The sequence below is a fragment of the Papaver somniferum genome, chromosome 1 (genome assembly GCF_003573695.1).
Source record: "Papaver somniferum cultivar HN1 chromosome 1, ASM357369v1, whole genome shotgun sequence".
NCBI lineage: Eukaryota > Viridiplantae > Streptophyta > Magnoliopsida > Ranunculales > Papaveraceae > Papaver > Papaver somniferum.
In genome coordinates, this window is record NC_039358.1 from 66,067,939 (window position 1) to 66,083,151 (window position 15,213).

General features: G+C 35.9%; 1 protein-coding gene across 1 annotated transcript; it reads right to left on the reverse strand.

Moving 5' to 3' along the window:
- Nucleotides 1-2,449: 2,449 nt before the first annotated feature.
- Nucleotides 2,450-4,368, reverse strand: LOC113329940. The gene is made up of 3 exons (XM_026576778.1): nt 4,124-4,368; nt 3,553-3,723; nt 2,450-2,937 (listed from the first exon to the last, which is right to left on the reverse strand). Exons 1-3 carry the CDS (start codon nt 4,211-4,213, stop codon nt 2,854-2,856), a joined length of 345 nt encoding a protein of 114 aa, XP_026432563.1. The 5' UTR covers nt 4,214-4,368; the 3' UTR covers nt 2,450-2,853.
- Between the last annotated feature and the right edge of the window lie 10,845 nt (nt 4,369-15,213).

A 15,213-nucleotide genomic window follows, 5' to 3' on the forward strand; every position in this document is an offset into this window, starting at 1 on the left:
ACTTTATACATTTTATACTCTTTACCTTTAATACCATCGGGCTTATAGAATACAATCTTAAATGGGCATCCTATCTTCTTGGTATTGCTTCGGTATTTCCTATTCGTCTTCCGTATGTACTTACTATTCTTTCCCTCGTGACTCTTTCGCGTCCCACCTCGCTCACAAATCATTTCAAATCGAGTGTCACTAACATGATTATTTTGAACTACCACGCACATGTTATCTTTTGCCTTGTTCATAAGCCATTCCTTTGCCTCCTTCTTACTTCCAAATGTCTAAACGTGCATAAAACAAAACAAACCTAATAAGCATAACCATTTAACATATAAATTTTGAAAAAAAGAAAAAAGTAGTAATGAGTATACCAAATCGTTTGCATAGTATAGGGAAGTGTCGGGCCTCAAATAGAAGTCATCAACAAACTCTTCAACGGCCTGCATATGAAAGCAACAAATTATTATACAATAATCGGAGGTTATTAAATAAGTCAAACTTCCGAATATTCTATATTCGGAATCCTATCGGTTACCCAAAACACCCGATCTATGCAAATGAATGTACACAGTTTACTGAGTGAAAAAAATGATATATTCGGAGGTAGTTAAATAAGTCAAACTTCCGAATACTTTATATTCGGAATCCTATCGGTTACCCAAAACACCCGATTTATGCAAATGAATGTACACAGTTTACTGAGTGCAAAAAATGATATAATCGGAAGCTAAAATATATAGTAAAACAGCCGAATATAAATAACCGGGAGATAACTTTAATCGATAAACATCCGATTTTCAAGTTTTCGGAAATTTTATTTTGAGGCCACTGTTATATTCGGCAGTCAAATAATGTTAAACTATTACCGATTGTAAAGGATAAGAATACTGAGTTTTGAAATTTTCTGAGGAATTCGTTTTTGGGGCCATTCGGACGTAAATAACTCTACATAACTACCGAATGTAGATATTTTTGGAAAACCAGTTTGGGGTTTTTCTCATATTCGGCAGTAAACTAGTATCTTGTAACTACCGAATATACATATTTGGTACTCAGTGTGTTAGTTTAATCTAGAAATTATCTACCGAATCTGGGTAGTTCATGGCATTCAATGCATGCAATAATCGGTTTTTCTTGTTTACAAAAGCACACAAACGCATACAAATCGAGTATTTGAGTTTCTTAACACAATACCTGTGTTTTACATGCATCGTTAGCTTCAATATCATGCGATTCTCCATTTTCTTCCATGAAAGGGTCGTCTATGTTTTCCTCTCCACAAAAGTTTGGATCATTCAACATATACCCCAAATCGTCTTCTCTAAACGGTCGTGAACCCTCAACATTTTGTTCTTCGTCATGATTCTCACCTTCTTCTTCGTATCCATCCATTTTTGTAGTGATAAAATGGGTTTTCTCTTTTTTTCCTTCACCTTCTTCTCTATAACTCTAACAACTCAAAAATTAAAAAGAAATGGAAAAAATGAAACACAAATCATTCTAATACTGCACCGACTACAATCGGAAGTATGGGAACGATTTTGGCTTCCGATTGCATTCGGAGGGTAACAATGTTATCATATCCTCCGAATATATAAGGGTAATTTCGCCATTACGAATTACGCGAGATAAGGGCTGGCTACATTTTTCCTTTGGGTGACCTTTTTTGTTTTATTGTTGGCCCCTAAATCCTTTTGAGTGGCCCCTAAAAACGCCAGGTTGTTTTTAGGCGATTCAATATGTGAATGATTGGTATACGTTTGTACTTGTAAAGAAATGTACCACTACTACACCAGAGGCTTCACTGGAAATGGCAGAATTCAGCAAATTCCATTACACTAATCATTTTTCTATAGACAACTGTCCATAGCATTCAGCAACTTCAGTTACAGTGTTGTTGTCTGTATATTATTAAACTCGGGTAACAAACTAATATTCTTCTTTCAGGGATTCTAATCTATCCATCCAACCATTACTTATTGCTAATTATTATTAGCAATTTACATTTAATTTGAGTCTATCGCTTAGATGAACTTCAGTCGGCTAGGTTCACTTTGTTATTCTCATTTTTACACAAATAAAAGTCGGATGAATTAAATAGCGTACAGCTTCTTAACAACAGTTGGCCTATTACAAAAGCAAAATAAAAGAAAACAGAATCTGGCCAACACAGTAAATCCACTGCTTGTAAAATCAGATTCCTGGGGATGGTTGCACAGAGAAAGTGCACGTAGTTGAGTCTGGTTTTATGCGTCAAGTGCACAGAAGTTGAGCTGTTTTAAACCAAACAACTTTGCTACATACACAACGTTGGGCAATCAACTGCATTGGGATAGGGGTGGGCAGAAGTGGGCCCCACCCCTCCCTCACACGGTACATACACAACGTTGTGTATCTATCATTTTCGTAAACCAAAAGGCTATGAACATCTCAACCAAAATACATCATCATGTCAGATGAAACTTAAGAAAGCTTTAATAGAAAACAGAATTTTACAACACCTACGATTTTGTGAAACAATTTCTCAATCCAGGCCCAGGAGACACTAACTAAACTAGTCATTAACCCTAACCATTCAACTTCTACATGAAGTTCCATGGACAATCAACTGCATTGCCATCAGCCAATGCGTGACGATTCCGGCATTTTGAGTGGAAAGCTTTGATTGTGAATGCTCTCTTTTCTCACTTAGACTTCTAGTAATAATGTGTGTCTGTCTGGGATAGTTAACAGAAATCCTTCAGTCTCACCATAAAAAGAAAATACATATAATACAAACCGGGAGTCAAGGATGTGAATTTCATACAACAAGCAAAAGGTTGTGATATCGGCACCAATGCACCATCAAACTACTAACTAGTCTACACTTTCTTTCTTTTCTACACTAGATTTGCTCAACACAAAGACACCAAGTACAATGAATAGAGCACCTGCAAACCACTGACAAATAAAACAACATATTCAGAAACACCCATGGTAAATTGTTTATATACTGATATCACAGAAAGCAACAATTAATGGGTAGACAGCGCATTGGTTAAGATAGACAATTCCTTCACAAAATTTGGAATGCCCACCAAGTTTAACTGTGGAGTGCGAGACAGTGTTTCTATAGCCGGTACATTAAGATGCCCACAAGTTTAAAGATTCTGTTTCGAAATGTAAGAATAAGGGAAATAAGGAGCCTAAATGTTCCATGTGTCATTTACGTTTAGAATGCTAGTGGCTTACAACAGCAAGACCTAATTTCTAACTAATCAAGTTAAAACATAAGATGTGAAGGCCATATCTATTTTCATTGCGCATGTGAGCCGCTATTCTTTCATCAAAAAGAATCTAAGTAAACATGTGTTTAACATGGAGAAGAGTATGAATCAATTTTCATTACACCACAATATCAAATTACCATCTAAAACCTTCAACAGATTCCTGCAGATAACATCTGAACTCGTGACTCGTCAACAACTAAGAGATCAACATTTGAGTGACTTTACTGATATGTAACGTGAAAGCATTATAAGTACACGAAGTTGCACATTATATAGCACAGCTTACCTTAAGAGATAGCGGTTCATCAAAAAGGTAAAAACCTGCTAGACCGGAAGAGAGAAAGTTAGTAGCAAAGTTTGTCACGGTAGCTTGAAGTGATGAAAGGGCTTTCAAACTGTTTACATAACAACACCACATTATCACATTGAAGAATATAACCATCCCATATTTCACAATCTGCAAAACAATCAAAACATTTCCTTTATGTTATTGTTCCAATATACGAGTAATGTACAAGCTATGTTGACAGTTTTTCTGGATTCACAACTATCACAAGATGCAGGTTTTTTGCTTAGAGTTACAGTATCTAGGATATGATGGCTACCCCTAGCGAAATTGATTGGAGTGAATCTAAATCTAGCGAAGTTACTCAGAACAATAGAGAAAAAAAGTCTTGACAATTGATGATTTCAACAAATACATAAAGGAATTCCACAGGGCATAATTTAATAAGTAACTGTAAATCCTGATACTGCAAATAATTGATCAAAGCAGGTAAAATGAAATAAGATTCAAAATCACAGGTAATAAACTAATCTAGGGTTACAATGAGCAGCAGTAGTAGAAGAATATTAACCTGAGAAGATATAAATTTGGCAGCAATTGCAGCTAGGGCAGCGTTAAATCCAGCTGATACTGCCCATACATAACCTCCGCTGCCTTCCATAGATCTAACACTGGAACTGTAAATCTGTGACCAAGATAGTCGTTAATGGAACTGGAACTTGCCTTGAAGCTCTGTCTTGGGCTTCAGAATCCTATAAGGTTCATAGCCCAGCCATCTATTAGATGGCTTAAGGACGTTCTTTCTCTAGCTCAAATGAATCATGTCGTGTATTTTGATCGACAAAAAAATTGATGTTAACGATTTTTGGAAGTCTAGGCGTACAAAATGATTTGTCTAGCTAGGGTACGTCTGTGAGGGGTATCCTAGGATAAGTAAATTACTTAGGTATCCTTAATTAATTTATTAATTAATTTATTTAGTTAGTTTTTTAGAAAAAAATTTAATATTATCTTTTTAAATTTTAACTTATTTTTTAATGTTTATTTAATTTCAATTTTAAATTAAATTTTAAATTTTCAAAAGTTTAAAACATTTTTATTTTATTTTTAATTTAATCTTTTTTTTTAAATAAATTTATTTACTATTATTATAAAGAGAGGAAACAAGAATTAATTATAAGAAATAAGTTGGTAACCGTGCAACAAGTTGCGCCCCAACCCTTTTTTGGATAGCTAAACCTACTCTAATGAAAAAAAAATACGAACTTTAACATTGGCATCGTGTCTATCTATATAATTTTCCAACCTCAACAAAAACTCTATGGATTTGATACCAAACTCACCTAAGATAGTAAAAGTCAAGGTACCAAAACTATACCGATTGGCTCTACATACATCAAGGTACTTACAACGTTTACGCTCAACGGCTCTAGACAAGGCAAGACCAGGTGTAAAAGCATCTACACCACCCCCAACAAACGGAAAAACTCCCGTCACGTCCAAACAAGTATCTCGCCCCTCCTTCTAATTGTAAACAAGTATTTAATCTTTTTAATTTTAGTTTAAAATTTTTTAAACATTTTTTATTTTAGTTTTTAAATTTTATTTACTTTTTTTTGTAAAAACAAGTAGACCTAGGTTTGACTGTCAAGTTATCAGACGAACCTAATCTTTTTTAAATCATACTTAGGATCGGCTGACAAATTATTGGCTGAACCTAAAATGTTCTTCGTATATGAAGGCTTCTCATAGGTTCGGCTGATAACTTGTTTGCTCGAACCAGCATAATCTAAGTTTGGCGGTTACGCCATATGTGCAATCAATACAATGAGAATGTTGTGCACATTCTTTTAACATGCCCGTATTCAAGAGAAGTTTGGATGGAAATCTCTGGAGGAAGTAGGGCTCTTTTCCGTACCCTTGTTTCTGCAGCAGGTCTTTTTGAAGATTGGATGGCTCAATGCAAAGCTTCTCAAGAACATGGAAAGTGACTTAATATGACTTAATATGGCGTTTGTCATTTTCCAGAACAAATTGCTTTACCCATTTCCAAATAAGTATTAACCTCCCAAAATCTTTCAGTTGGTATTTGTGCCCTAGAACTCTGTGGTAAGCTGCAAATTGCTCAAACTTATCTCATATAGTTTATTGTACACAAATTTTAAAGTGAAATCATCATGTCTTGTAAGTTCTTAAATCAATTTATCCTCGGCCTCTACAGGAATCCTCATTTTACTAATAAGACTGACAGTAGGAGCATCAAACAGGTAAGTAATATAGTATACAGATTCCAAGACTTTTTTGAGTATCAATCAAATCATTAACCCAAATGTAGTTTTCATTGTCGGTAGCAGTGATATTGGAAACTAGAGAACTATCAACTCCCATAATCCACACACCTAACCACATTTTGATTTTGACACCCTTATCTACTCTCCAAATCAGCTACTACTTTTCATAAAATCCAGGATTCTTTAAAGGATTTTCCAAGCCCGTGATGAGTCAGCTCTTACATTAGCATGCAATATACAAGCTAATCCGCCTGAATTTCCTTATCTCATGTCCTATAAGAAGGGATATAAATTCTAAGCATCTCTGACAATTAGATCTCCAACATCGTTATGCCTACCAAGATTTTTCCAAGAAGTAGTGTTATGACCCTTCTTCTCTTCAAATCTCCATCAAATATCTCTTTAAAGTCATGGAACATCTTTGTGTCTGATTTGATCTGATTTTTCTATTTTGTTAGTACTCATTTCGTATTTATTAAGGTGTTTTGTGTGTGCAAGTGTTTTTGGAGAAATAAATTTTTGTGAAAAAATTGGCTCGAAAATTGATATTTGCATCTCCGAAGAAAAATTACTAAAGGCATCCCATGAATATGTTAAAGGCACCCCATAAATTTATTAAGAGCACCCTGAATTAGTAAAGACACCCCTCATTTTGATAGGGACATTCCATCTTCTCTAACAGAAAATTGACGGGAAAAATTCAGTTCAAAACAGCTTCACCTGCATGTTTTTTTTTTGAGAAATTTTTGGTCGAGATTTTCGGGATTTTGTCTCGGATATGGATTGGGATTAACCTGTTTCAATCAAACAGGATTAATAATTCCTTTAGATTCGAAAAATAAGGATGTTTGTGTGTATTATCTATAAAACAGAGCATGAGATACTCTCAGGTTTTTCTTATTTCTCTCCCAAGTTATCAGAGGTATATTTGGAAGTTGCGTGAGGCTGAAGAGAGTCTGAGACATTCATCAACGTGTTTGGAGTGTGTTAGCTGTAAGAAGATGTGTGACAGAAAAGAAAAAGAAAATTATTCTTAAGGAGAATAAAAGAGTTTAACAAGAGATTTTTTGGTGAGATTTTATGCATGTTGTGTATATAAAGGCTTCTGGGAAGTCAAAAAGGGGATTGAGAATTTGGGGATCTAACTGAGAGCTAAGGATCGAGAAATCAGAGCTGCAGAATTTTTCTGCTGCTGCAGGGAAGGAGGAAGACGAAGAAAAAAATCTGCAGATAACTGTCGTTCTTGAACCGTCACCTTTTCATTCAGAAACGACTGTCGTTCCTGCGAAGGACCATATAACTTTTCTTCTGTAACACTTCGTCTGTGACTATTATAAACGTTGCAGATTTTTGTAACTCTGTTTTCTTTTCTTTTCATCTTTTAAATATCTTTTGAACCATGCATGTATTAATCTTTTGAGAGTGTTTTCAATATAAGAAGCTAAACCCCATTACTTGGACAATGGAGGAAGCCATATTTCATGATTGTGATAAATGTAATTAATTCTTTTAGGACTTTTTGCATTGATTTTAATTGAAATTATGATTTTCATTAATTAGTTCCTATTTTGTGTGATGGAGTATGCTTAGGCTAAAAGTTTTTGATGTGCCATGCTTATAACTTGCAATTAATATTTTAGAAATATACCTACAACTAAAGAAACAGAGTCAATAATATGAGATAATTAAAATTGTTTGGAATTAATATATGCATCATTAAACATTTTATGGTGGTGTCCTATGTCTCAATTATCCTTAACATTGCTATCATCTTTTGTATATATTTGCAAGATTAAAATTAGGTCTTAAACAAATCTTCACAAGTCCGAGTGAAGGAATCATATTTACCATTTTTACATACATCACTTAGGAAATTCATTGAGTTTGTGATAATTTTAAACATTCTGGTTTTCCATACCTGATAAAGTTTTACTCCATTTTGTTAGCTTAGCCTGAACGTTATCAAGAATATTAGAAACTCATTGTTTCTTTCCTCTTTCTATAACGGTGGAGTTCCCAAGTAATTTTCATGTAGTTTCATTCTCTATACTTTAAGCATTCTAGATAACATTCTACAAAATGTATATGTTGGATGCATTTTCACTAAAATAAATACTTGATTTATTTAAGTTCACCATCTGAACAAAGACAACTCCAAAACACTCAGTGGTTTGCAACAGATTATTAACATTATGAAAATCAGCACTTGTAAGAAAAAGGAGGTCATCTGCAAAGAATAAACAGATATAAAAGGAGAATTTCTTGCAATTTTGATTCCTTTGATGAGACTAGACTCTTCATTAACATGCAATTGTCTTGAAAATACCTCTCGCATGAATAAATGTGGAGACAGGTGTTAGAGCACTACTTGGTCGAACTCGCAAGCGTTGCTATCTCAAGCTTGTTTGTCAAGTTTAGTTACCAAAACTATAAGTCTTGATTTCTAGTCTACTTATAGATAAGTCTCGGATTAGGATAGTAAGTGTAGTTGAGCATTAGACTTCACAACGTTCATCGATTGAAGACGGAGAACTACTAAGGGGAGCTTGTGGAACTTCATCAACAAAAGGTATGTGGAGACTTGAACTCATCTATCACTCAAAAGTCTATCTACTCTGTCTCCTATTTGAGACAAAAGTCGTATAGCTATATAGACTTCGATTATACACAATTGATATTTCGAGCTGAGCTTAACTCGCTTACATATTTCGAGAAATATGTGTTGGTAAGCTTTCGCTTTAACCAATTTCATCTTATATTCTTGACGAAAGTAAAATGATGATCATGTGAAAATTGTCTGGCAACATCTTACATGATTTGTGTGAGACAGTCATTTGATGTAGACTCGGAATGTTTCATATTAATCATTCTATCACTTGAAAATTTCTTTGAAGCTGATAAGTGCATAATTCACATGATTTTAGTGATTATTCCATGCTTGTTTTAGTTAGATTTCTTGCATATTATCCTTGTATTACTCTTGTTTTCCATTTTATTTGTTTAAGAATGAGAATATGTTCTTTGGTATTTCTAACTTCTTATTACTAGCATGCAGAAACTCTATGTCCTCATAGTTCTTTGGATGCTTGGAAGCTGGAACGCTTTGAAGTTGGAGTAGGTTTTGTGGGTATATCTCTCGTAAGCCCTCACGAGACTATAACTCGTCCACTAGGGACACCTAGCGGTTTAAAGGCATGTTGCATTTGCTAAGTGCATTTGTATCCTCGACGACGTGGAGTTTTTGTACTTTAGGTAGTTTGCTCGAGGACTAGCAAAAGCTAAGTGTGGGGGAATTTGATAAGTGCATAATTCACGTGATTTTAGTGATTATTCCATGCTTGTTTTAGTTAGATTTCTTGCATATTATCCTTGTATTATTCTTTTTTTCCATTTTATTTGTTTATTTAGGTGAATCATTCAAAGTCAATGAAAAAGGCTGCAAAAGAGATATAAAGTAAAGTGCACAAAGATCCAAGTGTATAAAGACGAAAGAAATGGAAGAAGTGCGACGAAAAGAAGCAACGAAGGTCGAAACCATAAGAAGGACTAGAAGACCAATGTCAACTCATCCAAATTCGTGATTTCTTATCACCATCTTAAAGATAATTCAATTATGAAGAGAACGGCGAAAGAATGAGGTCATTCTGAGTTCGGACGAAGAAGTTACGGCCAAAATAGTTGAGACGAAAAATGGCAATCTACAACACCACTTTTGCAATGCCGAAAGTAACCATATTTCAGGTAGAGATGATGTATTTTAGACCCCCACTTTCGGCATTAGTAAAGCAATACCGAAAGTAGACGTATTTGGGGCAGAGAAGGTGTATTTTAGACACCAACTTTCGGTATTGCATTGGGGAATTCGACAATGCCGACTGAGACAAGCCTATTGGGTCCCTTTTGACGTATTTTGACTCCCAAATCAAGGAAACTTGGTCCCGGATGGATTCTAATACCTAGATCTTTTGAAAACTATATAAGAGGACTTCCACAACATTAAGAATACATCTTGGACATTACTTTACAAATCTTGGAGAGGAGAAACAACAACGGAGGCAAAAGATAGGGTTTCGGAGCGGTTCTCATCAATCGTAACGATATCTATTTACTTTTCTTATATGTTTAACATGGATGCTCCTACATCCATGAGTATCTAAACCCATAATTGATTGAGGATGAATTCTAAGTTTTAGACAAGATTTGAGTTATTATATTAATCCATTTTGAAGTTCTTCATATGATTATCGCTTGTTTATACGATTATGAATGTTTATGATTAATTGGTAGATTGTTTAGGTGGCCAACTGAATTGATTTATTGATTTAATCTAATGCTAGTATGAGTTAGGAGATAAGTAATCGTCGAATAATTCGTACACAAGTAGAAAACATAAGACCTTACAGAGGGTTTCTGTGGAGCAATTGTGTGTATAAAAAACACTAAAAAGTGGACCTTGATCTAAGAGTCTAACTAGTAGGATCAACCTATAAATTCATAAATCTTAAAGCATTTGGTTGGGTTACACCTTGAGTGATCTACTACTTGGTGGCTCAATTGAATAAAATCTGGTAGTCGAGAACTTCTGTGTCCAGTGACTTAAGGGATTTAGAGGATATCACCGATCTAGCTGCTTTTTTACAGTTGGCGATAATCTGTACTAAGTATGAATGGATTGATATAATAATTTGATGACGGTTTAGTAACAAAGAAGGATTCCTCGATCATATCTCTCTATTTCTTACAACTTAATCTTTTAATTGCTTTGTTTATTTACTTTAAAATCTAAAAACCAAACCCCCCATTTGTGACCTTTTTAATAACTAAGCTCCATGATTTTCGTGGGAACGATCCTTGCTTCCATTATATTACCAGTTAATTGAGGGGAAATAAGTGATTTAATTTGATTGCACTAACGACACACATCAAATTTTGGCGCCGTTGCCGGGGAGCAGTCAGTAGCTTTAGTTGTTTCTTTTAGTTTTATTTTGTTTTTAGTTTTTAACTTTGTTTTCTAAATTTTTGTTTTAGGTACTTAATCTCTGGCATCGAAGGATTGGAATTACCAGAGGTGCGGAATTTAAACTCGCAAGGGAACGGTACTACAAGCACGTCCAAAGTTGCAAGAAGAACCTTCTACATCAACAATGGTAGGTGGTACAAATAATCCACCACCACCTCCACCTCCCAAGAGGAAGTTAGTAGAGTTGACATCTCCATGCTTAGATTCGCAACCTCTGTGCATTACAATCACTAACCCAATGGAGCTGAAGTCGAATCTACTTTATCATCTACCGAAGTTCAAGGGACATCCTGGTGAAGATCCGAACCGTCATCTTCAAGTATTTCAACACAAGATGATAAGTCTAAGGAAACGAACCGAAGATAGAGATATGGCTATGCTACAAGATTTTCCTTTCTCATTAATAGACTTAGAAGAATAATGGTTGTATTATCTTCCTTCAGGGAGTGTTACAACATGGAATGAGATGAAAAAGTTATTTCTGGAGAAGTACTTTCCCGCTTCTAAGGCGGTTGCTGCTCGTAAAGAGATTAGTGGTATTCTACAAATCACTGGAGAATCTCTTTATGAATACTGGGAGAGATACAAGAGGTTGCTTCCGAGTTTCCCTCACCATAATATATCCTCAAAACTTATCATTCAATACTTCTACGAAGGACTACTTCCAAAACAGAGGAATTTGATTGATGCTGCAGTCGGTGGTTCACTCACTGAGAAGACAATCTCGCAAGCAACTAGTCTGATTGAGAGTATGGCCTCAAATGCACAACAATTTTATACAAGGCATGACTCAAATGTTAGAAGAGTTAGCGAGATGGGGGAATATCCAAATGCAGAGCACCGGTTAAACACCATTGAAAAGGCAATTCATCGTATAGCTTCGGTGGTTGCTCCACCATACGAAGAGGAGGCCGAGGTAAATGCTTTATTCCCTAATCAAAGGCCAAGGTATGATCCATACTCAAATACTTATAACCCTGGTTGGAAAGATCATCCTAATTTCAGTTATGCAAACAAGCAAGCTGCAGCTCCTAATCCTTATGCAAGACAAGGTGGTTTTCAACAACACTTTCAACAACCACAACAAGTTAAACAGCATGGGACATCTATCGATGATAAGTTCAACATGCTAATGCAAAGCATGCAGGGTGTCGCATCTACAACCCAAAGTCTAAAGGAAACGGTTCAACAAAATCACCAGCAACATGAAATGGCTATTAAGGACTTAAGGATGCAGATGGGACAATTGGCTACGGATGTGAATTTACTGAAATCACAAAAATCAACAAAATTGCCATCACAACCTTTTGTGAACCCAATAGAGCACGTTAATGCAGTGATTTTAAGAAGTGGGAGACAAACTGAAGAACCACAACAACACCAACAACAAGTGGTTAGTAACGACATCGAAAAGGAAGTAGAGGAGGAAACCATCCCAAAGGAAAAGCCAACCTCAGCCGGCCAACCTAAGGACACGGTTCCCACTTTTACCACACCATCTCATTTCACTAGTCGTTTTTCCAAGTCAAAGAAGCAAGCTCAAGACAAGGAGATCATGGATATTTTTAGCAAGATACAAATCAACATCCCATTTATTGAGGCCATCAAAACAGTACCCAGGTATGCTAAGGTTTTGAAGGATTTGTGCACAAGGAAGGATAATTTGATTGCCAACGAGATTACACAAGTGGGCGAAAGTGCTACATCCATGTTACTAAAGAAGATGCCTGCAAAGTGTGAAGATCCCGGTGGCTTCACAGTGCCAATTACTATTGGTAAACGACGATTTGAGCGTGTTTTGCTTGATTTGGGAGCATCCATAAGTGTTATGTCAGCCGATGTTTATGATTCTTTGAATCTTGGACCTTTGAAAGAAGCAAAGATTACTATTCAATTGACAAACAAGTGCAATATATATCCTAAGGGATTCGTGGAGGACGTATTAGTTCAAGTGAATCAGTTAATCTTTTCGGTTGATTTCTACATTGTGTATATGCATAATGGAGATAATTGTTCATCTACTTCGTTATTACTTGGGAGACCGTTTATGAAAACTGCAAAGACGAAGATTGATGTGGACAATGGTACACTCACTATGGAATTTGATAAGGAGATCATTCTCTTCAACATATTTGAAGCCATGAGTTATCCTAGTGATCTGCACTCCGCTTTTTCTATTGATGTTATTGATTCGTTAGCACAACAAATGTTTGATTTGAGCAATGAAGATGAACTTGGAGTTGTGTTGCGAAATAGCATTGATTTGGACGTTCATGGGCAACCGAATTTGAATGTCGACTTAGTCAAAGAGATAGTGGAGATATGTGGTGCTTTAACAACATTACAAGAAGCTAAAACGGGTAATATCTCTTATATTTCTTTACCCGTAACTAACGAGGTTCCTTTACCTTCTATTGTGTAGGCACCTAAGCTAGAATTGAAGCCTCTTCCCAACCACTTAAAGTATGCTTTATTAGGTGATAAAGAGGAGCTTCCGGTGATTATTGCAAAAAACCTCACTGCCATACAAGAAGAACGTCTACTTCGGGTTCTGAAGGAGCACAAAACGGCCATTGGTTGGACTATTGCTGACATCAAAGGCATTAGTCCATCAATGTGCATGCATAGGATCCTGATAAGCACATGAGTGCGACGCTTTTATATCCACATTTACACTAGCTAGGTCTCGTTAATTAGATAATAACATTATTTTAAGTCGTTTTCAGGAAATACAAGCCAACCCGATCACCCGGAAAGAATCACAGATAAATCAAGAGCTATAATGGCGTTTGCGACACAAAAGCACCAATTACTGTTCACAGCATCAGGACCGAGCTTATTTTATCATGGACAACAAACTTGTTTGCCTATTTCATTTTGTCAGGCCTCTTGACCAACTCACGTCTAGAGATATTGATCAAGTGAAACAAGGAAATGATTCTCTTTGTTTAAGCACGTCAGCATCACTAGTGGGGCTATGGATTTGTGGACTTATATACTCCCTCCGTCCCACTATTAAGTGACCTAGTGTATCACTAAATTGAGTTACACACTAGATCACTTAATAGTGGGACGGAGGTAGTATATAGTATACATGAAAGGAAACTCGGAGATACCAATTAATGATTGAAATGTGGAAAGTAAGGGGAAAAGATTTTTTATACTTCCACTTTTCTTAAGTGAGTGAGTGGATTGGTACAAAGGGAAGGTGAACAGACACTTGGAGGGTGATTGGTTGGAGTTGATGATGCGGCATTATTTCATTGGTTAAGAAGAAGAAAAAGGTTGGTTTGTGACATCATTCATATTGGAATCTCACTGTTAAGAAAAGGGACAGAGACAAAGAGGAGGGTTTTGGGAGTTGCGGCTACGGAGCAGAAATCAGAGAAGAGAAAGGAGGTGGAGCGGCCGTGAAGGATTTTGGAGCAGACAAAATAAGGGGAGAAGAAGAGGATCGATTGCCGGGGGACCACGGTGATACGGTTTAATTATTTTTTTCTTGTTATTATTTTTGATGGGTTTTGAGAAACCCACAATTATGTTTTGTTAGACTTTACGTAACTAGGGTTCATGGAGAAAGCTACTTTGAGCATACACCATTATGAAATAATTGGAATTAATTTGGTATTAGGCTTTCTGAATCGAATTTCGAAATCCAATAATCATGGTTTATTGATTTCATAAAGAATATGTGTTGTTGTTTCGCCGGCTTTGTACGATACAATAGCCTAAATGCATAAATGTGATAGTTTTGCAATCAAATTTGTTATAGTATTTGATAATCCATGCTTAGGCTAAATCATTTGATGGGTTATGCTTAGACGAGGAAAATAACAATTGTGAACCTACGAGTTATCTTTTCAATAATTTTCTTGTCATTATAATTTGATAGTCCATGCTTGGAATACTTTGATGGGTTATACTTAGGAGATGCAAGTTATATTATAGAAAGTTATACTAATAATAGGTGTTGCAATTGAACAAAGATATAGACTCATATTTGGAATTCGAATTCTTTTCGGCATTCAATTAGAAATAGTAATGGAATCCATTGACCCTGGTTACCGACGCTCTCTCTTTTCGTGTTCATTTTAGTTTAGTTGAGTTTTATATTTTCTTTCTCATTCTAAAATCCCAAAAATCGTTTCTGGTTAGTTTATTGGAGATACTAGTTATCAGTGTTTCCACCGCTCCCTGTGGGTTCGACCCGTACTTGCCTCTGTATACTAGTTAGACACCGTGCGATTGCGGTTATCACATATAAGGTTCTTCCGGGATCCTATCAGATCCTTATGGAAGATGAAAGCAAGTCGGTCCGTGATGCTCAGCGTAGGCTAAACCCCAAAATGA